The sequence below is a fragment of the Chlorocebus sabaeus genome, chromosome 21 (genome assembly GCF_047675955.1).
Source record: "Chlorocebus sabaeus isolate Y175 chromosome 21, mChlSab1.0.hap1, whole genome shotgun sequence".
In the NCBI taxonomy this organism is placed as follows: domain Eukaryota; kingdom Metazoa; phylum Chordata; class Mammalia; order Primates; family Cercopithecidae; genus Chlorocebus; species Chlorocebus sabaeus.
In genome coordinates this window covers 65755190-65783065 of record NC_132924.1, presented here as the reverse complement: position 1 = coordinate 65783065, position 27876 = coordinate 65755190, and the positions used below count along the sequence as shown (strand labels likewise).

Sequence of the window (27876 nt, the reverse complement as noted above, 5' to 3'; positions counted from 1 at the left end):
AAGTGCCATATCCACTACTAAGAAATTGAGCCAAGATTCACACTCAGGTCTGACTGCCGAGTTCAAACCACAATACTATTCTGCCTCATAGTTTTGCTTACATAAACATTATTATGTACTTATTAAAAAATGGAATGATATACAGGTTAACTCCAACAGACTGCAGAGTGCCACAAATTAGTAATAGTTATCAACACAAGAAAATGCTGCTTCTGACATTTATTTTTGAAAATCAGTCAAACATGTCGATCCTCCAGTAAAGTAAAGCATTTGTAAACTAGCTGTAATCATTTGTTTTCGTTATGAAAGTACTGCCAAAGTGTATTTTGTGAGCTGCAACCGGGTCGTTCAGAACACAGGCTCTGGAGCTGAGGCTTCAATTCTAATTCCACCGCCAACTTGGGAGCCCTTGGACACATTCCTTCACTTCTCTTTGGTTCCTGTGTAAAATGGGATTCATTTGTAATAATGCAGCGATGCACTTAGCACTTATGAACATTAAATGAGTTTAATACACGTAAAACATTTACCTGACACATATGTACTCAAAGAATGCTGGCTCACATTACAGAACCCAAAGGCTTATCCTTTTCGTTTATAAGGGTATTAAAACGAAATCGCAACCCAAGGAGCATCTGTACTTTCAAGAGGAACTGGGCACAGCAAAATAGCATCTTCCTAGTCTAACAGCGAGACCACACTCACAGAGGACACATTTCATCAAGAACGACTTCTCACGCCCAGACATCTCATTTTAAGCCCCTGCGGCAAGGGAAATCAAGCATGAAGACACACACTCTGTTTTCTTCAGCACTGAGATCCTTTCCACACCGGGAAAGGTTCCCTCCTTTCCACACCGCGGCTCCCTCGGCTCGGAGCCACATGGAACTATGAAAATCGGCACGCGGGGCATAAGTCCCCAGAACCAGAGGAACCAGTTGCGTCATAGCAGAAGGACCTCTTTTATAGCATCAGCAATGGGACAGTCAGTGCGAGATTTCGTAGCAGAGAAGGACAGTCGACAAACACCGCCACAGACTAGTACCAACGTTCCAACCCAAGAACTTTTTTCGCGCGCCGACACAGCCGGAAGTGACGCGTGCAGCCAGCGCGCGGGGCCGCCCGCGGGACAGACGAGCGGGAGGGGCAGCGTGCGGGGAGCTGGGGGCGGGGCGCGGCTGCAGCTCCGTTTCCGGTGGCTTGTCGCGCTCGCTCACTCCAGCTGCAGCCACTCTCGCCCGTCGCTGCTTCCTCCATCCTGGTATTTTTTGGAGCCTCCATCCTGGTTCTTCCAAAGTGCCCGGACCCAAAACAGGAAGTAAGTGCGATGGAACCTTCAGGTCCCAACCGCCGTCAGGGCCGCTCCGCCCAGTGGAGCCTGTCCGGCCCCCTTGCTGCCCGCTAGCACCCGCCGGCTGGCGCAAGCTGTCGGCGCCGGGGCACTGCGGGCGGGGTCGGAGCCTGGCCTTCCTGACGTTGCAGCTGCCGTCCCCGCACGTTCCGGCCAGGGCCTCCCTCTTAGGGCCGGGCGGCGCCCGTGGCTCAGGCTGCAGAGTAGGGAAGCGAGCGGCCGCCGAGGCACAGCAGCGATCCGGCGGGGGCGGAAAATGGCGGCGGCTTCGGAGGAGCTAAATGGCGCCGGGACCCCTGGGGGGTGGGGTGGGTCGGGAGGTTGGGTAGAGAACTGGGCCAGAGGGAGTGGAGACAGTAAAGAAGCCCTACTTGTTTTCTCGTGATGTTCTTTTTTTAATTTGTATTTTTGTTACGTTTTCGTTTTTGTTTTATGGTTCAGCGTAGGAGAGAGGTAGGCTTGGGTGGGGTTGAGAGAGTGGGGGCGGGTCTCGACCCAACTTCCCCCCCTTTGCTTTTTTTGTTGTTCTTTTACCTCGTTTGCGCTTTAGATTCTTCTGTAATTTTGCGGGGGTTCAGCCTTGCTCGGCGATTCACGGCCCAGACTTAGAGAATCGGGATAGCTGGCCGAACCGTCTCTGTCAGTTTGAGTCTCTTTAAAGAAGGGATGTGGGCTGGGGCGCGGGGACAGAGCCCTGGTGGAGCACGGAAAACGCGTCTGTAAAGTAGTAATTACCCTATTGTGCCGAGTTCCGAGAAAGTTCCTAAAATTAAGTCCACTTTGTTCTCTAAAATGGACTTCGCTTTGAGAATTTCTTCAGGGAGGTATATAGAATGTTTTACCACAATCTCCAGAGCAGATTTGAGAGAAGTGGCCAAGTGCCATTCTGTGCAGTTGAATGATAGAGCATATGTCTTTATATAAAATATTCGGTCTATGAGTCAGGACTCCTCCCTTTCTCATTGAATTTGTGTAGTTGCCTTTTTCGCAACTCGATTCATCTTTGTGTATCTCTTTTTAATGTACATGGATTTAATTTTTGTATGTGTGCCTCCTTTCTGACAGGCGAGGCTGCTTGTTGGGACGTCCTACAAAAATGCATATTCTGTAGAATTATTTTTTAATATGACGTGTCTTAAAGTGATGCCATTTGGAAAATTTTAAGTTATACCTGTATTTTTAATTCGTGGGAGAAAACTATTTGTAGCTTTTAAGCTCCAGTCCAAATACGAAAATATTATTCTACTATGTTGAAAGTATTACAAAATCTGTTTTTTTCAGTTAAGGGTTTCATATTTTTTCATTACTTCAAATTTCTTTAAGCTAGTTTTGAATTTATATTTCAAATAGCTTTCTGAGGATTACTGTCTTTTAATAATTTGAATAATTTACTATCACTTTAACATTTAAAGAATGACTATGGCGATACACCAAAATCTTATCTTTTTGCTCTTACGGTGTACTAGAGACAAGATTTATTTGGTTAAGGTTTAGAAATTCTGTTAAGATTTAGAGAAAAAAGGTTAAAACTACATTCCTTAACGTTACAAAAATTGTCATGCTGAGACAATCCAATTTGGTGTGAGAATAGTTTTTTTCTTCCGTACACAAAGCACGAAAACCAGCCTGATTGTTTCTGGAAAAAAACCATTATGTTGTAGGTGTGAAAAATACATTTAATGATTTGTGGTGATTTTTATCTCATTTTAACTCCCAATACTTCTGTATGCCACCAAACAAGCTAATTTTTTTTCTTACTATTTTAGTTGATAGGCTCACCCCAAAATATGCTTTTTGGGACTGATTTAGCACCTGCATATTCTGCGTGAATCTCTTTAATTGGTTGCAGTTGAGCTAATGGTGGAGCCAAAATGCTATTGCCCTGTCTTCATCAACATTTAATCAGTAAGTACTGGGCATTGCATCTTTCTTAGAACTTTAAATTCATACTTTGCAGTTATATGAATACATTATTTTATGTAAACATTTTTCTCTTCAGTGTTCAGGTTTTAGAAGTATTTTGAGGGGAAGAAATCAAAGTTTGGGGGTTATGACTTGAGCTTTGAAAACAGCATGGCTGGGAAATGTTTACTGGTAGAGAATCATATCAAAAGTAGGTAGCTGTCCTCTAGTCCTTTTTTTTAGAGATCTCTTTTTTCAGTGCTTTAGTTATCTCATTACACCCCAGGGGTGCTTTAAAGGTGGGGAGATAGTGTATGTATTTTATAAGGTTAGTTCGATATCATTGGTTAGTATTTAAATAACAAAAAACTTGCCTTTACTTTCTCTGCAAAAATCTTACCTTTCTATTAGCCTCATTTATCTCTCCAACATCTACAGACTCTAGTTTTTGTTAATGGTGTAATAAACTTACATGTCCTGAAAATAACATCTCATTATTTTAAACAGTTGCTTTTGCCATGCTTCATTAAGTGCATTGGCTTAAATTAACACCTGTGAGGATGAATGCGATAATGTGAAACAAGTGTTCCCTAAGGATTTACTGCCTGGCACATAGATGTTAAAATATTGAGGGAGCTTAGATGTGTTTTTGAAAGTATTGACGTCTTGCATCACTTGTATTAAACACACCTCTGTCTGTTGCAAAGACATCAAAAGCTTAGAAAGGAACTAAGTTTAGGGGAGGGTTCGTTCTACTTTTTTTAATATCGTATGTAGAGACTGCATATTTAACACTGAGGTGTTATTTTGCCTTTCCAAAATGGAGTTTTCATTTTAATAGTCCATTTTTTTTCTTACCACCATATTTTTCATATATGAAAGGATTTCCTGGGAATTGATATACTTTTAAATGCTTTGCAATTTCAGGTCCTTTTTGTCTCCAAATGATAAGATGACCCAAGAAAGTGGTAAACTAAATGATTTTTATTAATTTCAAAATAGTAAAGATAAAATACAGATAGTTACCAAATGTATGTGGCATTTGTTTGCTTTCGTGTCATTTCTCCCTTTATCTTGATGGTGCTTTCATTTTGTGAAGAAAATTCCTGTAATAGAAATCACAAATAGATTTTGTTTGCTCTGATTCTATAAAGGTAGATAAGTTTAAATAAAAGGAGGAACGTGGTTATCATGTCTTCCCCTGCCCCAAGTTTGTAGAAAGATAATCCATTCCATGACTGAATACTAGAAATAAGTTGTCATGGAAAAGCACACTGGGGAGCTCATTATGAACAATTTAATTTTCTGCCGTTTCATTTATTTAAGTGTCATTTTGATTATGTACACTGTTAGGTCATTTTTCCAATCACCAGTGGTCAAAGCTGATTCATTCACTTCCCATCAGGTGTTCTGTATCAGAAATGCTCATTAGGTTTATTTTACTGCCTGTGTATATTTTAGTATCTAATGAGTAAATGTGCTTTAAAAATTAACTTGAAAAAAAAAATTCACTGTAAATCACAGGTGTCTGGTGATACTGCATATTTCCATTTAAAGAGCTTCTGATGGTGCCTTGTATAAAAGTACTCAGTTTTGAATAGATGAAATCTTTCAAGTGTACCAAATAACACATTATAAGCTCCTGAACCATACATGAAGTGAAAAATAACATTTTTGCTTTTTGAATAAGCAATATAGTTTTATTGTCAAACCAGTTATGAAATGCTGCACCTTAAAATGATCCATGCTATCAAGTAATCCTCCTTATGCAAGTAATAATGACATTGTTTTCAATAGTTGATAATTGAAATAAACATTTTAAGCCATTAAAGCCTGCTAGAATAGACTCCACTAACAGCTGTATTGACATTTTTATGATATATAGTCATATTTTACCATCTTAAAACCAAGCCATAGTAAAAGTTAATTAGGTACCTTAATTTAATATGCCTTATGTTCATTTATGGCTCTGCTGCTCAAAGTTTTCCACAAAGTGTATAGAGGAACAAATCCCACGGGGCCTGGCACCATAGTCCAAAACATTCTTCTTCAAGTGTGTAGTGTTCCTATTCATGTCTTGAATAAAGTTTGTACTTAATGAAGATGTTATGCTTATTCTATGACCTTACCTGTTGTTTGACAGCCCTCTGTGTACCCATGTTCATGATGTATGAATTTGTTACCTATTATCTTCCACTAAGATTTTCTACTTAGCAGACTTTCATTATTTCAAAATAAAATTATCTGAAAATATCTTCCAAATTCCTTAGACGTTACTAAGCAAATTCTCTTTTAAGTATTTTTTTAAAACATTAGTTATTCAATGATAGGGTGATAGTCCATTTGGAGTTTTATAATAACATAGCCACAAAAACAAATGTTCAGTAATAGGTACGAATTAGATAAATTTAGATCTATGTGCCCATTCAAAATGTAGAGTAGTAGTAATACAGGAAAATGCTCCTGATACAGTAAGTACAAAAAAGATGTGACAGTACGATCTTAATATTGTGAAAACAGTAAAAGATAGGCATGCTGATACATGGGTAGAAGACTTGCAAATCACACAGAAAGAATATGGATGATTTTTCTTGTACTGTATTGGGTCAGGAGAAAAAAACATCTGAAAACTGTCCTTATTGCCTTATAAGTTGAATTATGCCAGAGACTGTTTCTCAGCCAATGTTTCTCAGTCTTTAACTCACCTAATAAAATTGTGGTGCTGTATGTTCTGTAGCTTGCAAGATTTCACAGTATAAAGTGAGTATATTAAAATAGGGAATATTTTATATCATGTCTCATCCCTTGTTCCATTTTAGAAGCACAGCTCCAAGCATCTATGGTCAGCAAATGTTGGTTCCTATGCTTCTCAAGATTGACACTAATAGCATCTAAACTATTCCATACTTGTATCAGTACTGTACTTGGAAATGAGTATACATCTGTTTACAGAATTAGCCCCCCAAACTGGGAAGAAAGGTGACTTTATTCCTTGATTCTGGTTTTTAGAAGATATTCAACACTTAAATACCTAGGAAAATCAGGATGATCGGTAGACTCAGTTGATGGAAATACCAGTCTAAGATAACCCATTGGATAGGAACTTTACATCAATACTGAAAGGAAGAATAGCATGAATGACTCATTTCTTTAATTGAATTCTGTGTTAAATAACAGATCCAAGAGTTATATCTTTATGCTTATCCTTTTTTGTCCTTCCAGGTTATAGTGTGTTAAATAGGGTCATCTTTTTCATTTGGAAGCTATAAGATTGTATTATAATGAAGACACAATGACTTCATGATAAGAGTTTTGTACCACAGTTAAGGTTGTGTGGTTTTTTTTTTTTTAAGGCACCACAATGGTTTTATTTTTGTCATTGACAGTATGTACAAACCTGCAATTGTGTAATTGTTTGGTTTTTAAAATACTAAGTATGCATTAAAAGTATGTTTATGTTTTAAGAAATATGCATTAAAGAAGTTTACTGTAAACATAATTCTCAATATATTTTCCTGCTTTGTTTAATGCATAAATAACAATCTAAATAGTCATAAATAAAACTCAACTTTCATGACCCAGAAGTATAGACAAATTTTGAAGTTTGGCAGAAGGTGTTCTCTCTGGTTTTATAAATTAAAACACACAGCATTTGTAGTGATTATTAATGAAATGACTTATCCCAAGTCCTTATTGTATACCAACCTGTTCTGTCAATAATAAACCTTCCAATGTACTTGTTAAAGATGCCACATGTTTAAAAACTCAATGATTAACAGAGGTCTAAAAGGTAATTTAAATATTACTCAGTCTTATTAAAACCACTTCAGCTTGTCTGAAAAACAAAATGCTGCTAAGGAGAGAATTCTGTACCATCAGTTAAATGGCATCTAACAAAATCTATAATTTAAGGAACAAATCAAATACGTTTTAGTCTTGCAAAAAAACTTAATTGAGATCGTTACAGGAACAATGCTATTCTAAGTTTTCTAAAATTCTTGAGTCATCAATGAGTTAAAACTTGAAGAGTTAAAATAATTTTAGAAAGCCATAATTCTTGATGCAGAACATATTAGTTTTTAATGACCAGAAATTCTTATTTCTTCAGAAAGCATTAAATAACTGTTGAAACATACCACCTATCTAGTGATTTATCAAGTAACCACCCAAGATTTATTAAGTACACATTTAAATTTTATGTAATAAAAGTCAACTGGCATTTTGCACATTCACTGTATTTCATTTTATACATTTTTTTAGGTCTTCATTTATAGGGGATAAAACTTAGAAAACATTCTTAACCAGTATTTTCCTTAGAGTTAAATGATTCAAACTACAAGTAATGCTAAGCTAAGCTCAGTCATTAATACTGAAACCGGAGTTTTTCAATCAATACAAAAATGATCTGGCTCACTGTTAACTGCCTGACAAACTTTAAAATTAAACTATTGTTAAACAGCAGATTACAAGAAATGTTTCCCCTGTTCTTTTAAAAAAACAAGACTATGAGATACATAATCTAAATGAAAATTTACAGATGGTAGCCGAAATCCTGTCAACTTTCAGCCTAGTGTAACAAATTCCGTAGTTATGCATAAATAATTCAAAATTCAAGTTTTTAATGGAAATGTCAAGGCATACAACTACATTTGTCAGGGACATGATAAACTAGAAAATTAAAGCTATCAAAGCTATAAATAAGGAGTGCATAAATAAACAGCAATGCCAAAGCATTAGGGCTGTTAAAAAAAATTTATATAAACACGTCTGATGGTTCTTTCTGTAAGCGGCTCTCCACTGATAAAGCTATGGATAAAACCAATTCCTTGCACAGCTTTCTAATAACTGATGACAAAGCTGAATTCCTTGGTCATAAAGCTGTACACCAATAGACAAAATTTTCATATGTATTCAAAATTCTTGAAATCTCAAGCAGATCTTCCATGGTCTTCCTAACTGCATTTAGATTTGCTGCTACCCTCAGGTATTTTTTCCTTTAATTTACTAAGGTATCGTGCTATTTAAAGATACTCAGCAAATGATGAAAACATGCGAAAATGCCACTTCAGTTAAAATAGCTGTTAAAATTGTGTTTATTTTTATTCCATATCTTCTCGTTTTTAGTGTAAGAATAGTACATATGGTATAACCCATTACAAAGAAGGAAAATTGAAAAGAGCTGATGATGTGCAGTCATGTGTTGCTTAATGACAGAGTTCTGAGAAATGCAGTTTGGGTGATTTCGTGTGAGCATCATAGAAAATACACAAACCTGTATGTTACTGTACTGAATATACTACAATTTTAACAATGGCAAGTATTTGTGTATCTAAACATATCTAAATATGGAAAAGGTACGGTAAAAATATAGTGGTGTAATCTTACAGACTTACCATGTATGCACTCTGTTGACCAAAATGTTATGTGGTACATGACTGTCTTTATTTTGCTCCAAAAAGGACCAAAAAGGTGAGAACAGAGTTGGCAATTTTCCTATTTTCCTGACAAACCAAATGGGGAAGGATTCCAGAAGTTATTAACCATAGCTTCATGTATAGTCAATTAGAAGACAGGCACTAAATTACTAAACTTTGTACCCCACTATCACAATTTGATTTATTCACCAATATTTCTCAGTCCAACATCAGAATACAGTTGTATTCTGTGTAACAACTGTCTTGACTGCACTTGGTCCTTTTGTTCTAATTTGAAAGCTAAACTTCGTGAAAAAAGTATCTGTAGGTTGTCATTTCTTTTCTCTTTTTTTTAATTTGACGAAGCCTTGCTCCAGGCTGGGGTACAATGGTGTAATCTTGACTCACTGCAACCTCCACCTCCTGGGTTCAAGCGATTCTCTTGCCTCAGCCTCCCAAGTAGGTAGGATTACAGGCGCTTTCCAGCACACCCGGCTAATTTTTGTATTTTTAATAGAGATGGGGTTTCACCATGTTGGCCAGGCTGGTCTGGAACTCCTGACCTCAGGTGATCTGCCCGCCTTGGCCTCCCAAAGTGCTGGGATTACAGGCGTGAGCCACCACGCCCGGCCTGTAGTTTGTCTTTTCTTCCCTACTTCTAATTCTGTACTTATTTCAGTAAGACTTCTGCCCCTACTACTCCCACCAAAACTACTTTTGTTAAAGGCACCAGTTGTTCTCCATATTACCAGATTACATAGTCACTTCTCAGTTATCTTACCCTCTCAGCAGTTTTAAACGTAGTTGACTACTTAATGCTCATTGAAAAAACCCTCTTGTGCTTCTTAGTTAACACGTCTTAGGTTTTCTCCCTCATCTCCAACTAGTCCTTCTTATTCTCCTTTGTTTGACTTCCCAGATTTAGTAGAGTGCTCTAGAACTGTAATCTAGGCTGTCTTCTCTAACCTCTTTTAAGAAATCTTTAAAAACAATGTGTATGCCCCTAAGATTTATAGTTCTAATCCTGACATGTTGAACTCTAGTTTTATATATTTAACTTTCAGCTTAACATCTTCATTTAGATACCTTATACTCTTAGTATTAATGCTAATATTAATAAAAATAACCTACCTTTTGAATTTTGAACTCTGTGTGTTACCCATTAAAAGTGAAACTAGGTCAGTTTCTTAAATATTAATAAATGTACTGACCACATAGCTCAGACTATAGGGGGAAAAAAGTGAGTCAAGAACATATTGAAGATGACGGGACTGGGTGCAGTGGCTCACGCCTGTAATCCCAACACTTTGGGAGGCCGAGGCAAGTGGGTCACCTGAGGTCAGGAGTTCAAGATCAGCCTGGCCAACATGGTGAAACCCCATCTTTACTAAAAAATACCAAAAAATTAGCTGGGCATGGTGGCATGCGCCTGTAGTTCCAGCTACTCGGGAGGCTGAGGCAGGAGAATTGCTTGAACCCGGGAGGCAGAGGTTGCAGTGAGCCAAGATCCAGCACTACACAGCCTGGGCAACAGAGCAAGACTTCATCTCAAAAACCCCAAAAAAAGATGACAACATAAAAACAAAGCGACTATATCCCCAGTACCTGCGTATAAGTAGAGGTCATATATTTGGATATATTTGTTGATTGAACAGAAGAGCTTGTTAATTTACAAAGTAGCATAGAATCATTCACTAATCTCTAACCTGAGTTGCAGAGCTTTAAAAAAGAAGCCAGTATTCCTGTTCTTTTCCCAATGTTGTGGATTAACTTGGGTCCTGAAATAACTATTGGCAAGATTACCAAGAGTAGACTTTACATTTCAATGGTTGGGATATAAATTTGTGCAACTTTTGGGAAAATATATTGCAGTATGATTGAAGAGTTCTAAATTTTGTCATATCCTTTGATTTAACAATTTTTATTTACTAATATTCAAGGAAATGGAGTGTAAAAATATGTTTTTCAATATGGTTTAAGGAAATTAAAAATTGGGAACAACATAAACGTCTAGTAATAGGATAACTGTTAAATAATGTCACACTTTTTATTGCAGCACAAGCTCTATTTTTTGCTTTTTTATTTTTGAGACAGGTTCTTGCTCTGTCACCCCGACTGCAGCCTTGATCTCCTGGGCTGCAGCCATCCTCCCACCTCAGCCTCCAGAGTAGCTGAGATTATAGGCATACACCACCACACCTAGCTAATTTTTTTTTTTTCTGGAGACTAGATCTCATTATCTCAGGCTGGTCTCAAGCTCCTGAGCTTAAGTGATCCTACTCCCAAAATGCTGGAATTACAAAGGTGAGCCACCACGCCTGGTACAGTGTAAGTTTTAAGTAATAACTTTCGTTAGATGCCTACCTTGGTTTCCTTCACACTTTTCAGTCTGAGCAAATTCTAAAAAAGCAGGATATAAAATTGCAGAATACACTATAATCACAGACACACAATACACCGGGAGATGAGATTGGAAGGAGCTACACCAAAGAGTATGAAAAATTGTTTGGAAAGTTTATGGATGATTTTAACCCTTTTTTTTTTTTTTTTTTTTTAACTTTTTTACATTTCTTTCCCCCATCTTTTGCAGTAGGTATTACTAACAAGCCAGCCTTTAAAAAATTGATTCAGAAATAGCAACATGAAACATGAAATCCAATAGCTTAATGTTTCTCCAGCAGCGTCTGTACCTTTTTCACTGAAAATGCAAAGAGGATCTAATTAGAATGCTGAAAAAATTAGAATTTTAATCCCTAATTTTTGCTGAAACGTCCCCTCGAACCTCAAATCTTGTACTTTTTTTTTTTAAAGCTCTGGTTGGCTTTTGAGGATAAAGATGAGAAGCTTATTGAAAGAAACCTTTAAAAACCATTTCATATTTCATAAGGTTTCACATTGCTTTCAAGAGCTTGTAATTTGTCTTCTCTGGCGTAATTGTTTAAGGTCCCCCCTCACACACAGATTCTTAGATAGGGTTGCTCACCTGTCATCTTAAAAGGGTTTTCTGAATGAATAGGGTATTATATAATCTTTATGCTTTAAGATATAAAGAGAGGTATTAATAATTATAAAGAAAACTATAGTTACTGGTAATATTTATGGTACTGTATTGATTGATAATACACATCACGTTACATAATGGTACCACAGTCTACAGTTCATAGAACCACTAGCATAGCTGAGCCTGGTTTTGTTTTGTTTTTTCTCTCAGAGAACGTTTGTCTGCCTGATGAGAGCCACTTGGGTTAAGAAACTAACTGTGAATAGTCATCATTTCTGTCCTTTCTTCATTGGGGAATATTTTTAGAGGCTAATTTCCAAAAGTTCTACTTAAAAAAGAAGTCTGGTTTTGTCTTACTCTTCGAGATGAGATATCACAGAGGCTTGAGCCTAGACTGTCATCAGCATACTGCTATACTATTCATTTGTTCTTATTAAACCTTATTGTGTGTAATGCTGTTACTTTTTCAGAGTGTTGCAGAGATAGGAACATGGGAGAGAAACAATCTGGATAACATGAAAGTGATGCTGGTGGCTAAGGGAAGGCAACTTGATTCTGTGGGAAGGGCTGTAGCTGATCCATCCGTTGTCTAGGTAAGTCTGCTTTTGTTGCAAGGACGTCACATGATTTGCAAATTTGTCAAAACTAGATCATGATTCCATTTACCTTTATCTTGGGAATGGAATAATTACTATTGTAAAATGAATGATGTCCTTTTCAAATAGTAATTTGTATAGTAAAATTTTAATGAATTATTGGATCTTCACCATGTAAATGTTAAAAGTTTTTGTGTCAAAGGAAAATACATTCACTTCAATGGTAAATGTATGAATGGACTAATATCTTGTGTATAGGAGCCAGAGAGAGCCAGGCATGTTGGCACATATCTGTACCCAGCTACACGGGTGGCTAAGACAGGAATATCACTTGAGCTCAGGAGTTCAAGGCTCTAGTACACTTAAGATTGTGCCTGTGAATAGCCTTTGCACTCCAGCCTGGGCAACAATGCAAGACCCCTTCTCTGAAAAAAAAAAAAAAAAAAAAAAAAAAACTTAATAAACATTGAGTAATTATATCACGGTTTATGTCCTCTGTGTTATTTAGTTGGTAAAACATACGTGCGAAAAGTGAGTATTGAGGCAAGAACCTCTTTAAACCTTATAAGGTATTTCTGAAGACTTCAACCAGGCTATTGATTATAGTGTCATGCCTTTCCTCCCGCTAGCCATGAGATATTATATTCCAAGACTAATTATTCCATCTTTCTGAACAAGAGGAAAATAATATTTGTGTAAAATAGCAGGTAAGGATACTTTGAACAATGTTCAAAGTTACCTGTTTCAAAAGAAGGACTAACTCATCTCTTAAAATTGCAATTTGGTCAGTGATGGATGTATGTACTTTTTCAATATTTTGAAAAGAACACAGCAAGAATTATTTAGTGTTCCTGTGTTTCAGATAATAGAGCTTAAATACCTGTAAAAAATGTTTTGGAAAAATAATTCTTAAGATAAAAATTTTGATGAATCTTCTGCTAAAGAAAAAGAAGTTAAGCACCTACAAAGCTGTCTATAGAAACACAATCAAAAAGTGGTGAGACTTTTGCTGATAAGACAGATTCTCTTTTGTTGGATGTGGCAAAAACATTAAGTATTATAAATGTTGTAGGTTTTTAAAATTTATCAGAGCAAACAGATTCTTGCAGGTATCTAATTCTAAATAATGGGTGTAAACTTATGAAAGGCAGTTTTTGAAATCTGAACTCTCATTGCAATTTTACATGAAGAACACTGTAGGCAGATACCCAAATAAATATGTGTGGTATTTCAGGGGATTATAAGGGAATACTTCATATCTGGGAATAAATTTTGAAATCCTGATCTGGAATCTGTTCTTGTACAGATTTGAGTATGAGCACAGTGGAAGAGGATTCTGACACAGTAACAGTAGAAACTGTGAATTCTGTGACTTTGACTCAGGACACAGAAGGGAATCTCATTCTTCACTGCCCTCAGAATGGTAGGAGAACTTGCTGATATATAATTCTGACTCTGAATTTATTTATCACTTTTGACCCCTATTGCCCAAATAGAGGTCTAGGTGCCTATGAGTTTAATATAAATGTTAGCTTTTGTCAATCTTGTTGCTATGTTATAAATAGGATGTTGAGCCCCCAAAGGTAATGATGGAATAACTATAATATATACTTATTTTTTTATACTAAGTGGTACCAGCAGTATATTTAATTCATTAGGAAATGTAGAATTATTCCTCAATGCAAATAGACTTTTTTGTTAGAACCTGTGTTAAAGAATTGTACACAATCATTTGAATATGACTTAATATGATGATCTACAATGAATTAAGAATCAGTAGCCTTCCAGCTGATAATTTTGTTGTTACTCCTCTGCTTGCTCATTATTTATGTCATTTATTTATTGTGCTCTTAAGTTCATCTTTACTCAACCTAGGTTCTGTCTTCTCTTCTCACTCTGTACGTAATTCCTAGGTTATTTAATTCAAACTTAGGATTTTAAGTAGCACCTACCTATAAAGATGACTCAGACTCTGTCTTTATACAGAATTCTCTGTGCTTCTCATAGGCACCTTAAGTTTCATACATCCCAAACAATCCTTACATGTACTTCCTAAACCTAGTTCTCTTTTTTCCTTTCTCTGTGAATTTCATTAGTGTCCAGATCATGAATGTGGTTGGGAATAATTTTCTCTCATCACCTGCATCATTTCATTTGAAGACTTCTTGATAGTATTATGTTTTTTAAATCCATTGCATCCTGTCTGTTTCAAGCCCTCCTTTGTTAGTTCAGTTTCTCATTTCTCATCTAGGTATCTCTAATAGCTTTTTAACCAGTGTCCTACCTATAATCCATCTTTCAAGCAGCTGATGAAATTGTTCATGATACAATTAATAGCATAAAGCTTCCCAAGGTTTTTAGAATATAGTACAGGTTCTTTAATTTAGCCCATAGGTCTCCAGTCGTTTCTGCTTTCCTCATAGTCTTACCTCCTGCCACATTTCATATACCTGTGTTCCAGCAGATCACACTATCTTTATTTTCCTAACATACCTATACCTTAAGCTTCTCATACCTCCATGTCACTGCACATACTGCTTCTACTGCCAAGAGAGATAGCAGTTTTCCCCGGGCTTCCCTTCTCTTTCACGTTTGAGACACCGCCTTCAGGAGTTGAATACTGTGGTAGGCATAGAAAGGCAGTGTCCTTTTGAATCCTGTTTGCACAACTAGGTTTAGTTAAATGAGCAAATTGGTAAGAAAATGTTTTTCATAGATAAAATGTAGAACCATTATTAGAAATTTTGTTTTCCCTCATTGGTTTGAAATTTTTGAGATTTTTATTTGTTTGTTTTCTTCCATTAGAAGCGGATGAAATAGACTCAGAAGATAGTATTGAACCTCCACATAAGAGGCTTTGTTTGTCCTCTGAGGATGATCAGAGTATTGATGATTCTACTCCTTGCATATCAGTTGTTGCACTTCCACGTAAGTCACTACGTATTAAGAGCCATAGAGTTCCCTTTTAAAATCAAAGTTTAGCTTCCAAGACATTCAGTTGGCATTTCTAGATAGACTTGGACTTAATGCTTTTTTCTTCATTTAGTCAAAACACCTCTTTTTAGCTAACAATAAGTACTATGTGCCAGACATATCATTAAATGCTTTTACGTATATTGCCTACTTTAATCTTCCCAACCTTTTTTTTTTTCAATTGCCCCTCAAGGAGCCTTTTTAGACTTTTTTTTTCCTGATTGTACTTTTCATGAAAAGTACAATATATCCTCAAAAATAGCTTGTATTTCTTAACGTACTGTCTGTATGTCCTTGCTTTGTTCATAAAGATAATAAAACTTTTTGTCACATGCATTTCCCCCCACCCCAAGAACCATATTTGCCCTCATTGAGAAAGCATGCTTTACAATAGGTACTAATATTGTTATTCCTATTTTACAAGTCAGGAAACTGAGACACAGAAAATTATAATAACTTGGCTAAGAGCATATCTAGGCATTCTGGTTCCTGTAGTACATACTCTTGACCCCAATGCCATATTGTCTCTTCAGTATGCTATATGACAACATGAAAGTTAGATAGAAGCCTAATTAGTTTATTGTTACCAAGAAAGTTCTTAATGCGTTTCTCTTCCAAGATCATTTAGAGTAGACTGGCTTCTATAGGAGGTATAATATTTCAAGTGCAATACTGTTGGCACAAGACCGCATACCAACTGCAACATTAGGTTGTATTTCTGATTTGCTTAGCAAAGAGTATGGAGTGTTCAGGAAGATTCTGGAGTAGATGCCTTAGTCCATGGCAATGGGGATGGAACACATGGCTGTTGGTGGCACTCTTAGCACAAAGGAGAGTTTTGCCATAGCTGAGAACTTTGATTTTACACTCAGCATCAGACAAAATCACATCTTCATCTTTTGAAAAAGCAAGACCAGGTTTTCAGCCTGGAAAGTCATATCTTAACAAGTAGATATGTACTCTGAATTTAGAGTTAATTGCTTGCTAAATTGAACAGAAAAGAAACTTTTAGTTTACTATAAGACTTTATTAAAAAACAGTGTTAATATTGCTTCCAGTTGTGGTATAAACAAGCATAACATATTTCTAATTAAATATTCTTTCCTCCTAATGATGATTCCTATGTTTTTTTTAATCTTTCCTAATTTGACTATTATGTTGTGATTCAATTCTAAAACTTAATTGGCCTATCTATACAGATGTAATCCTAAATATTTTCTAAACTAGAATTTTTGAGTAGCTAATTTGAAATGAATTGACTTTAACCAATTCATTTTGTTGAAGTGGAATGCCCTGTTCATGATTGTAGGTTCAAACTACACTTTATTATGTTTTTTTATGGTGGTAAACCAAATCCTTAATGGCACTGTTCACTTAGCTTCAGATAATAGAGGAAGATTGACTTGAAAGCACATGAGCTGCTTAATGTTGGGTCATAGCATCATCACATATGGAAGACATACTGGAGCCTAATATTTAGCAATAAGACTGATAAAGTTTATCTGTGTGGATCGTAAAAATCCTCACAGGCATCAGCCTCTCATAGTAATCACTCTAACTCACCACTTCTCTTTGTAGTCATCTGCCACTACATTTATCCCATTCCCTATTTATAGTTATAACTATATAGTGATTACAGTATTTGTCTAGATGATTCTTTCAGTACCTTAGCCTCTTATTCCTTTTGTTCTCCATTTATTACTCCCTTTACCACTCTTACCTGTTACTAGAGTTCATTTGTGATCTATTTCAGACTTGCTGTTTTCCTACCACTACCTCTATTTTTCCAGCTCACTTCCTGTAGTACTCTGTAACTCCTGCAGTCTTTTGCCTCACTGGGACCCATTGATCCTATTACATTATCATTGTTTCTTCTCTACTTGTATCCTTTCTTTCCTTTTTACCCTGTTTTACTTTTATGGTTAATCTTATAATCACTGTCTTGCATTCACCAAGTCCTTTTTTTTCCTCTCACTTATTTGGTGAAATCATAACTGTCTAAATCTATTTTTGCCTGTTTATGTCTGTACCAGTGCAGCTAATTGAAAAGTATTAGAGAAAAATGGCACAAGCAGGCTGACTATTCTCACGGGCTCATCATGCTGCCTACTAGTAACAACAGTTCTCTAGTGTTCTTTTACCCACTCTGAGATGAGTATTTCATATGTCCCGAAACTTCCAAATACCTTTTCCACCTTTTTACTCTGAGCTAATAACCCTACTCACAAAGAATTTGAAGTGACCAGAAAATAATTTCTACAAATTCCTACTACCACAATTACATACCTACCTGCATCTATGTCCATTCATATATTCGTTGTCCTATCTTAGGCCTACCCTTCCATTTACTAGATTTTATCCCTTTTACCTACTCATTGTTCCAATAATTATTTTGTCTCTTCTGTATCACCAGTTTTTCTTCTACTGAGTCATTACCACGGTATCACAAACATACTGTTATTTTTCTTTAAATAAAAAGTCCCTGGTCAGGCATGGTGGCTCATGCCTATAAACCCAGCACTTTGGGGGGCTGAGGCGGGCAGTTTGCTTGAACCCAGGGATTTGAGACCAGCCTGGGCAACATGGCAAAACTCTGTCTCTACAAAAAATACAAAAATGAGCCGGGTATGGTGGTGCATGCCTGTAATCTCAGCTACTAGGGAGTCTGAGGTGGGAGAATTGCTTGAACCTGGGAGGTTGAGACTGTAATAAGCTGTGAGTGTGCCACAGCACTCCAGCCTGGGCAAGAGAACAAGAGCCTGTCTCAGAAAAATAAATAAAAAGTTCTTTTAGCTCACTTTTGGTTCTTACTCAATTTTCCTCCTTGCCTTTAGAGCAGAATACCTTGAAAATTGCCTGTATTTGCCTTCATTTCCTTTCCCCATTTTTCCTTAAACTTACTCCAAGCTTTCACCCCTTAACTAAACTGTTTTTCCCAGCTCTCCAAAGACTTTCTTGTTGCCAAATTCAATGTTCACTTTTTTAGTGTTTGCCTTACTTGATCTGTCAGCAACGTTTGACAATATTTATTACTCCCTTCTCCCTGAAACGTTTTCACTTGGCCTATAGAAAATATTCCTCTGGTTTTCTTTCTATTTTTCTGTCCATTTCTTCTCAGTCTCTACTGCTGACTTTTCCATAAATGTGGAGCACCCCAGAACTAAGTCCTTAGACTGCTTCTTTGTTTACTCACTTTTTAGGTGATCTCAACTTAAGGTTTCAAATACTATCTGGTGTTAACCACCCCAGATTTATTCCAGACCAGACTTCTCATTCTCTAAATATTTAGTAGTTGTCTCAAACTAGTGTGTTTAAAGCAGAGGTTCTATAACTTCCTAAATCCTTAAATTTGCTTATTTTGCAGTCTTCTCAACTAATTAGTAGCAGGTGTATTCTTCCAGTAGTTTTGATTTTTTTTTTTTTTTAAATGTAATATTATCCTTGGCTCTTCAGTCTCTTCCATCTCCTCTTTGTCTACAAATCATAGTGGCTTTGCCATCCAAAATACATTCACAATTTGAACTACTAGTCATTCTCACTTGCCTTCACCCTAGTCCAAGCCACTGACCTATCTTTATTGCATTTGCGCTTCAGATGGTTTTTCTGATAGCACAGAGTGAGTCTATTAAAATAAAAGATTATATTATTCCTCTATTCAAAATCTCCCAGTTGTGTCCCACCTAAGAGTTAAAACTAAAACCTTTTGGCTTACAAGGCCCCACACAATCTCCTACTGTTCTTGTAGTCTGCTTTAGCTACACTGACCTCCTTGCCATTCTCATGAACACTCCAAGCATGCCCCGTCTCAGAGCCTTTGCAATTGGCTCTCCTTGAAATGCTCTTCCTTGAGATTCCTGCAAAACTAGCTTCCATCCTCACTTGTTCCAAGTCTTGCTCACTTTTCCTAGCCTCCTGTAGAAAATTTCAAATACTGTCCTCCACCCTAACAGATTCCCTTTCCTGTTTTATTTTTTCTCACTACTAATCACCATCCAATGTAGTATCTTGTCCATTTTGTGTCTTTCCCCACTAGAATATAGGCTCCATGAAGAAATAATTTTTGTTTCCCTTGCTCACTGTTGTATCCCCAGCACCCAGAGCAGTATCTACTATGAATTAGGTTCTCATTAACTATTATTAAGCAAATGAATATATACATGTGAAGATGTATTAACAAGTAGTTTGTTAGGAAATTAGATGATCATGTTTTTTTCCCATGGATATTTTTAGAACAATTAAAACTTGCCATTATTATTCTGGAGATGAACTGTTCCTTTTCTTGAAGTTTCAGAAAATGATCAGAGCTTTGAGGTGACCATGACTGCGACCACAGAGGTAGCAGATGATGAGGTTACTGAGGGGACTGTGACACAGATCCAGGTATAGTAAATCTTTTAACTGTCCTCAGGAGGATGTTCCTTGACACATTGCTTAGCAGATAAAATGATGAGAAACCTCAGCCTCCCAAGTAGTGAGGACTACAGGCACACACCACTGTGCCCAGTTTAGCCCTTATTATGAAACAAATTACAAAGCTCTTTTGTTTTGATTACTGCCAAAGAGTTAATGAGTTATAATTTAATATTTAACCTCTTGGGTTGCTATCACCATTTTAGTGAACAAAAAACTTTTCTAATAATTTCTAATATTTGTTTAATAAGATTAACTTTAGACACAAAATGAACAAGATGTGAGTTGAAAGTCAGCATAGTTAAAAAGTTCAGAAATAGTCTGTTTCTTACTGTATCTTTGCTGTAAACCAGGTGCAGCTATTTTGACATAGTTTGGTAGTTAATGTACTGTGTCTCATTTCAGTGATGAGACTAGCTTGAAAAATAATTAGAAACTATTGTAAGTCCCTATGTATGTAGTACTTTGTGGTTGCAAGAGGCTTCAGTGAGCTGAATATTCTAGGTTTCTAAGCCTTATATATATTATAGGCATGAAATCCTGCAACCAACTCATAAAAGCTTCATTTTAAAAGCAGCAGCATACTAAATAAAGCTGAGGAACCTTAATAGATGCATAAAGTAGTGAAAAATGGGGGTAAAATACTGTAAGACTTATTTATATATCAAGTATAGATAGGTACCCTTCAAGGTACCTAAGTCTCCTGCTGTACTCACTAAACTCATTTATTATTGATGGTGTTGAATACTACTGCTACTGCTTAATAATTATTTGCTCATTTGAGGGAAAATTTGAGCCATAAGGCATTAAATGTTTGCCCCCAAATAGTGGTTAATAAGCATAACAGACTTATTCCTAAGGTTCATGGAATGGGCTTTGCTATATAGACATACTTTGAGAAATGGTGATTTGATTCTCATATCCAACTGATTAAGAGAAGATAATTTAAGAGTATTTTCTACATTACAGTTCTTAAAAGTGAGTATTGCATGTATCAAGGTCTTTTGATAGCTCTCTGTTATACTCTTTACTGATATATAACTCCAGGATCAAATCTTATAAAATTGTGATCTTCAGAATGTAAGAACCTTAGACACATATAGTCTGTCTCAATTCTTAGCTTTATACAGGTCCTTCTTGATTTAAAAAATCAAAAAGTATGACACATAAATAGAGAGCTATAAAACTTATTCACACTTGTTCCAGTGATTTCCAGCTTTTTATCCATGGATTCAAAAGCACTTCCATAAACCCACTATATATATTACCACCAGATACAAAAATAAAGTAGTAGGCAACAATAGAAATGTGACTTTTCTCCTAATTGTACCTTGGTTGTCCACTGACAGCTTATCTTTTTCCAAAAGAGATGAGGACAGCTTATCCTTTTCTAAGAGAGATGGGTTTCAGTTTCTCTTCATATTAGAAGTTCAGTTTCTGTTTATTCAAGAAGTAGTAGTCCAGTCCTTCTTAGGATTTACCTTCAGCCAGTAACATTGCTTAGTTTTTTTTTTTAGCCCAGAGACTGAATTGGGTTGAGTGGTCACTAAACATGTGACTCTTCCCTTATTCTGTCTATGATAGGCTAATACCTGATACGGTAGCACTGTTGCCAGGTCTTCCTCATTTACATTATGGTTCTCTTTAGGCCAGGGTCGACTCTGCCAAAGGCAGCTTTTTCCCCTGCAGAATTTGTTAAGTTAGATATGCTTGTAACTAAAAATATAGATGGTGGTGGTTGCACAGAAGACTTAACTGCATTAAGAATAAGTAGTACCATACAGTTCTTTGAGAGAAAGGTACATTAATAAGGCTCTAGAGGTTGTCTAAAACAAAGTTGTCAGAAAACAAAAAGCAGACCATGATTTTGCAATAATGACTTATGATTTAGCCTGTTAATCTTTTAAGTTAAGAGATTACATTATTGGTGATTTAGGCAGCAAGCTTATCTCTGAGGGCATTGACAAATCATAACACCCAACCCTAGCACTTCCATTTTCCTATCTAGAACAGATAACTGTATATTGTATATTGTTGAGCTCATTTACATGTGTAAATATTTAAATTTCCCTGAGTATTCTATGTTGATTTAAATACTTAATAGACTCTTGGCCCATTTTATATAAAACTGAAGCCAGTAGTACACTTACTTGCTTAAATGAAGGTCATATTATGTTAATGCATATAATTTTGTTTTCATACTGCCATAATAAAAATAGCAAGAAATATTTTTTTGTAAATTGAATATATTTTTACTATATCTAAAACAAGTGAATTCCGTATGACTATATTTAAGTTTTATAATGCTTAGGATTACAAAGATGAATCAGGTTGGGCATTAAATCAAGCTGCCACTTTTTTTTTTTTTTTTTTTTTTTTTTTTTTTTTTTTACTTTTACCTTTTCAAGATTTTGCAGAATGAGCAACTAGATGAAATATCTCCCTTGGGTAATGAGGAAGTTTCAGCAGTTAGCCAAGCATGGTTTACAACTAAAGAAGATAAGGATTCTCTGACTAATAAAGGTAAGATATACTGTGAATTTTAGTGCCCAGTGGAAAAAAATGGAGATAGAAAGGGCTTATAGTCATCAAGATTCTGAGTTGGACCTTCATCATTAGGATTGAGCAGTTAGAGTAATTGAGCTTTTCTAACTGAATTAAATTTGGCCCCAAATGACTTTGAATTAAGGTTGTGAAACCACCATTTGTTGTTCAGTAATTAATAATTATTTTTCTCCTTCTGATTTGAAGTAAATTTTGTCTTGTTAATTTTTGAACAAATGCATAGTGGTGGCATTTAAGACAAGATAGTTATTGCTTATAAGAGTAGGAAGTCAAGCCTTTTCAAGGGCCTACTATGGTCTGATAAGCGACCTAGAGGCTACCTTAAGCCTTAAACGTAGTGTTTATAGTGTTGGCTATGCTCAAGCATAGCTGGGGAAGGTGCTACAAAAAAAGTGAACGTTGTGTGTGTGCCACTGTGAAGTACAGAAAGGAAGCAGAAAAATGTAAATCATTTTCAACCACTGTATAGTAAATACTCTTTAAGAATACATTATTCGCCGGGCGCGGTGGCTCAAGCCTGTAATCCCAGCACTTTGGGAGGCCGAGATGGGTGGATCACGAGTTCAGGAGATCGAGACCATCCTGGCTAACACGGTGAAACCCCGTCTCTACTAAAAAATACAAAAAACTAGCCGGGCGTGGTGGCAGGCGCCTGTAGTCCCAGCTACTCGGGAGGCTGAGGCAGGAGAATGGCATGAACCCAGGAGGCGGAGCTTGCAGTGAGCCGAGATAGTGCCACTGCACTCCAGCCTGGGCGACAGAGCAAGACTCCGCCTCAAAAAAAAAAAAAAAAAAGAATACATTATTCACTTGTTATTCAATATTTACCTTGCCCTAGAGTCCGGGAGACCCTAACCCAGCAGCCCTAGAGGAATTAAAGACACACATACAGAAATATAAGAGGTGTAAAGTGGGAAATAGGGGTCTGACAGCCGTCAGAGCTGAGAGCCCCGAACAGAGATTTACCCACATATTTATTAACAGCAAACCACTCATCAACGTTGTTTCTATAGATATTAAATTAACTAAGAGTATACCTTATGGGAAATGAAGGGATGGGCCAAATTAAAGGAATAGATTGGGCTAGTTAACTGCAGCAGTTGTGTGTGTAAACCCACAACCTTCTAGCTTTTGTGTTAGGGCCATTATGAACAACGTGGTACAGTGCTGCAGAGATTTTGTTTATGGCCAGTGTTGGGGCCAGTTTATGGCCAGATTTTGGGGTGCTTGCTCCCAACATTTGTATATGTTCTTTTTGCCCATACAATTTTCACTGGAGAAATTTTTCAAAAAGTTTTGAGCATGATTTGGCTTTTTTTACTTTTATGTTTCTTTTTAGCAGTTCTATATTGTTGAAAGGCTAAGAGAGGTAATTTTTTAAAAATCTTTTAATTATCATTGTCTTTTTTTAGTAGGGTCAAATAAATGTACTATAGCTTAAAATCCAGAAGTTACAAAAGCAAGTTTAACCTAGAGACCTTTCAGATTTCAGAGGAATGAGAAATGAAATTAGCTAAATTTTATCCCCAAATATATTCACAAAGGAATCTTTGGTGTTTTATTTCTTTCAAAGAGTAAGTTTTTTTTTGTTTTTTTTTTTTTTTAACATTACTTGTTTTCTTTTAAAGGGCATAAATGGAAGCAGGGGATGTGGTCCAAGGAAGAAATTGATATTTTGATGAACAATATTGAACGCTATCTAAAGGTATCTTATGGCATATTTTTATGTTTCACTAATTTGTTTATTGCTAGTTGCAGAAATACCGACACAGTATGTTGTATGTACTTATTAGGAACTTTTTACTTATTTTTGTAATGGATTTTTGTAATGGCTAACATGTTGTAGCTGAATAATTCTAAAATACATTATTATAGTATAATAATATTTTGAATTCTCAGTTTAAAATCGCTTTACTACTTTAGTTGCCACCCTAAAGTTTACATAAAATCTTAGTAGCCTCTCAACATTTTAAAGTCTTATCTTTCAAGAAGGCTTATATAGTTTAATTTATATTGTTTAAAAGCTTAAGGTATGCATCTTTCTTTGTTTTTGTTTTTGTTTTTTCGAGACAGAGTCTTGCTCTGTTGCCCAGGCTGGAGTACAGTGGCACAATCTCAGCTCACTGCAACCTCCGTCTCTTGGGCTCCAGCTATTCTCCTGCCTCAGCCTCTTGAGTAGCTGGGATTACAGGCATGCACCACCACGCATGGCTAATTTTTGTATTTTTAGTAGAGACAGGGTTTCACCATGTTGGCCAGGCTGGTCGCAAACTGCTGACCTCAGGTGATCCGCCCATCTCGGCCTCCCAAAGTGTTGGGATTATAGGCATGAGCCACCACGCCCAGCTAAGGTATGCATCTTTGAATGAATTTTTGATGTCATAGTAGTCTTTCCCTTTTAAAAAAAATCAAAAATTTAGTTTATTTTCTTATTCAGGTTTATTTCTTGTTAGCTTAGTACTCTTCATTAAATGTCTTTTGAACACAATATTTTTAAGGCTTTGGATTGTGTTAAGGCATGGATTGCTTTAACAGTGTTTGCTTTTGAAGTCAGTGATCCATTTGGGCAGGCTGGAAACAGGTGAAGAGTGATACAAAGCCTTGTATCATGTGAATGATACATGTGAGTTCTGTACAAGTTTACAGAAAGAAGAGTTTTTAGAGCAGTTATGGAAAATTTTGGAAAAAGGATTTGAGCTGTCTTAAAGAAGGGTACTTGGGCTAGAGTAGAATTGGAGGGAACTACATGAATACAAGCTGAAGCAGCAAGAAATCAAAGATCAAAACCAACGCACATTAAATTAACCCCTTTACCTTGAACTGAGATAAATAGCCTCTGGAAAACTGGGCTCTGAAGTCCATGCCAAAGAATTTGAACTTTATCCTATAGCAGATGAGAAGCATTAAAGGGTTTAAGAAAAGCTAGTAGTTTAGTTGAGTAAGGAACTTGCTGACCATTTCTGTAATGGAGTTAGATTCAAATAGTGTTATGTCTGAAATGTAGACCATTAGCATCATTTGGGGAAGGATGGTATACAGTGTTTAACCATTCTCCTATCGTTTGATATATTGACTGCTTACTTTAAATTTTCCACTCAACACTAATGTAGAAATACAGTGCTGCCTAGATAGAAGGTCCACATTTTAAATTTTAATTTTAACTGCAACTTTCCCAAGCTAAGCTTTTTGAAATATAGAATTTTAAAACTTCTAATTCTTTACTAATAAATGGGATCCTTCCACCATGTTTGTTGTTTTAAGAGAAACAAATACATTGGCCATTGAAAATGAATCCAGAAGTGTATTTAAGTTGTCCACTAGTCACATATGCTTCAGTTAATCCTGGAAAATGCTACTAGTTTAGATAAAGCAGTAATCAGTGCTAAGGAACACTGAACTTTGAGAATTAAGCTAGTTCCTTGTCTAGGGGATTAAAGTAGATCATCTCCGAGGACCCTTCCAAGTTAGTGATTAATGGGCAGGAGTGTGAGTAGGATTTGAGACTTTTTAGAGGACTGTTTCAGTAGACCAACTGATAGTGGCAAAGGACTTAAACTACAGTGGTAGAAATAGAATTGATAGAGACAGGGCAGATAACCAAGTATCTGCAAGGATGCCTGAACTGAGTGTTGGGAAAGAAGGAAAAGGAGTTAGAGCAACTTAAGAGTTTTTATTTTAGGTGATTGGGAGAATGATGATCAAATTGGCAGAAATAGGAAATGTTCAAAAGATTATCTTGAAAAAAGATAATTTGTTCAATTTGGGTTTTTGACCATAGCTTTTATTATGTAGTGCTCTTCTAAGACTTCTGTAGAGCCAGTTTTAAACTTCAGAGAGTTCCAATTAGTTGGATGTCATATGTTTCATATTTGGGTTAAAAGGATAAATGAAAGTAACTTCCACAAGCGAGAAAAAGGGCAAAGAGTGTGGAGGCAGAAGAATCTTTTATTTCACTCTATGGTCATCCTGCAACACAGTGTGCTTGCATGTAGTAGATCAGTAAATATTTAGGTTGAATCACTGGCAAAATTGGAACTGCATAAGTAAAAGAATTTTAGAAAACATTCTGAAATGTAGAAATTTTGTGCTGTGAAGTTTCATACATTCAAAAGTATATAAAATGCATACACTGTGATTTCACCTGTTTTTGAAATATATATAAATAGATTAATTCTGTGGATATTCTGTAACTCATTATTATTTTAATATCCTTACCCTTTTATTTAGGTGTATTTCATCGTGCAAATGTGCAAGTTACCCATTTCACAGTTAATGGTCATTTGGGTTCTTTTAGTTTTTTTGCTATTCATTTGTACAAATCTAGTGGGTATTAATTATGATTTTAATTTGTTTCTCTGATAACATTTTGATATGCTTATTGGCTATTTGTGTTTCTTCTTTGAAATTCCTGTGTCTTTCACCAGTTTTTCTGTGGGGTTAACTGTTTTGTTTAACTTAGACTTTCTTAATGTATGCTGGGTACTAATGGTTTATTGGTCATTTGTATTACAGATACAAAATTGTCCCAATTTAGTGGCCTGTCTTTTCCTTCTCTTTAGGTGTCATTTGATAAAAAATTTTTAACTGCAGTATCAAGTGTATCATCTTTTTTGTTTGTTTTGCATGCATGCTTGCTTAAGAAATCCTTCCCTGCCTCAAGGGCATGAAGACATTCTCACATTATCTTGTAAAAGTTTTATAATTCTGCATTTCATGGCTGTAGGTGTGAGATATAATTTCAGTTATATCTCTTTCTGTATAGATGTCTAATTCCTAACTTACAGTGTCCATTCTGTTCTAAATCAAGCTGCCACAAATTTGTTTCTAGGTTTTCTGATTTGTTTTCAGGGTTCTATTTGTTGATACCTGCACCAGTACAGTGCTGTCTTCAGAAGTCCCAATATCCAATGGGGCAAGTCTCTTCATAAATGTCTTAGCTATTCTTGGCCCTTTGCTCTTTTGTTATAAATTTAAAATCAGCTTACAGAGAGTGAAACATTCAAATGGAGTTTTTATTGGATGGCATTGAATTTGTACTTTGATTTGGGGGGAAGTAATATCTTCACAGTATGTCATCTTCCTGTTGAAGAACATGGTATAACTCTTAGTTCCTCCTCAATGTCAGGTTTTATATTTTCCTCCATAAAGGACATTGATAACTTGCCTAAGTTCTGATACTCTTAATTTTGATGCCGTGTGGGAACTTTTAAAAATGTTATGTAAACTTTGAGTAGAAACGCAAATAACTGCATTTTGATTTTGTATCTAGCAACCTTGCTAAAATTAGTTCTTTTTTAAATCACATAATTTTTTTCATAGATTTTTTTGTGTTTCTACCTATATATTACAAGTGATTCCACTTTTCTAATCTTTATAATTTTGGTTTTTTAAAAAATCTGATTATCAGTGAATCCTAATTTGGTAAGACATACATATATGAATACTGAATTTTATGAATGCTTTTCCCACATCTGTTGAGATTTTACATTTTTTCCATAAATCTGCTGATGTGATTAATTACATTAATAATTTTCCTGAAATTAACACAAACTTGTATTCCTGGGATAAATTCACTTTTCTACCTGGACATACTAATGTTTTTATACATTGCTGGGTTCAGTGTGCTAAAATACTATTAGGAGATCTATGTTAGTGAATGAGTTT

At 36.0% G+C, this 27876-nt stretch overlaps 1 protein-coding gene and 1 long non-coding RNA gene across 8 annotated transcripts in view; one reads left to right on the top strand and one right to left on the bottom strand.

Moving 5' to 3' along the window:
* Window positions 1–204: 204 nt before the first annotated feature.
* Window positions 205–1199, bottom strand: LOC140709674 (uncharacterized). Its single transcript, XR_012090378.1, has 2 exons — window positions 531–1199; window positions 205–440 (listed from the first exon to the last, which is right to left on the bottom strand). It is a non-coding gene; the product is annotated as an uncharacterized lncRNA (long non-coding RNA).
* A 6-nt stretch (window positions 1200–1205) lies between these two features.
* DMTF1 (cyclin D binding myb like transcription factor 1) overlaps window positions 1206–27876 on the top strand; it is a 44604-nt gene continuing 17933 nt past the window's right edge. Inside the window, exons 1-8 of one of the 7 annotated variants that reach the window (XM_038004561.2) lie at window positions 1209–1318; window positions 3118–3256; window positions 12139–12261; window positions 13571–13687; window positions 15070–15192; window positions 19523–19617; window positions 22056–22170; window positions 23841–23917. In XM_038004561.2, the coding sequence (XP_037860489.1) occupies window positions 13579–13687; window positions 15070–15192; window positions 19523–19617; window positions 22056–22170; window positions 23841–23917 (519 nt within the window). In that variant the 5' untranslated portion in view covers window positions 1209–1318; window positions 3118–3256; window positions 12139–12261; window positions 13571–13578. Of the gene's footprint in view, window positions 1319–1599; window positions 3257–8377; window positions 8567–12138; window positions 12262–13570; window positions 13688–15069; window positions 15193–19522; window positions 19618–22055; window positions 22171–23840; window positions 23918–27876 lie in introns of those variants that run through there. The other 6 variants (XM_073009160.1, XM_038004563.2, XM_038004562.2 and 3 more) reach the window with 6 other exon arrangements.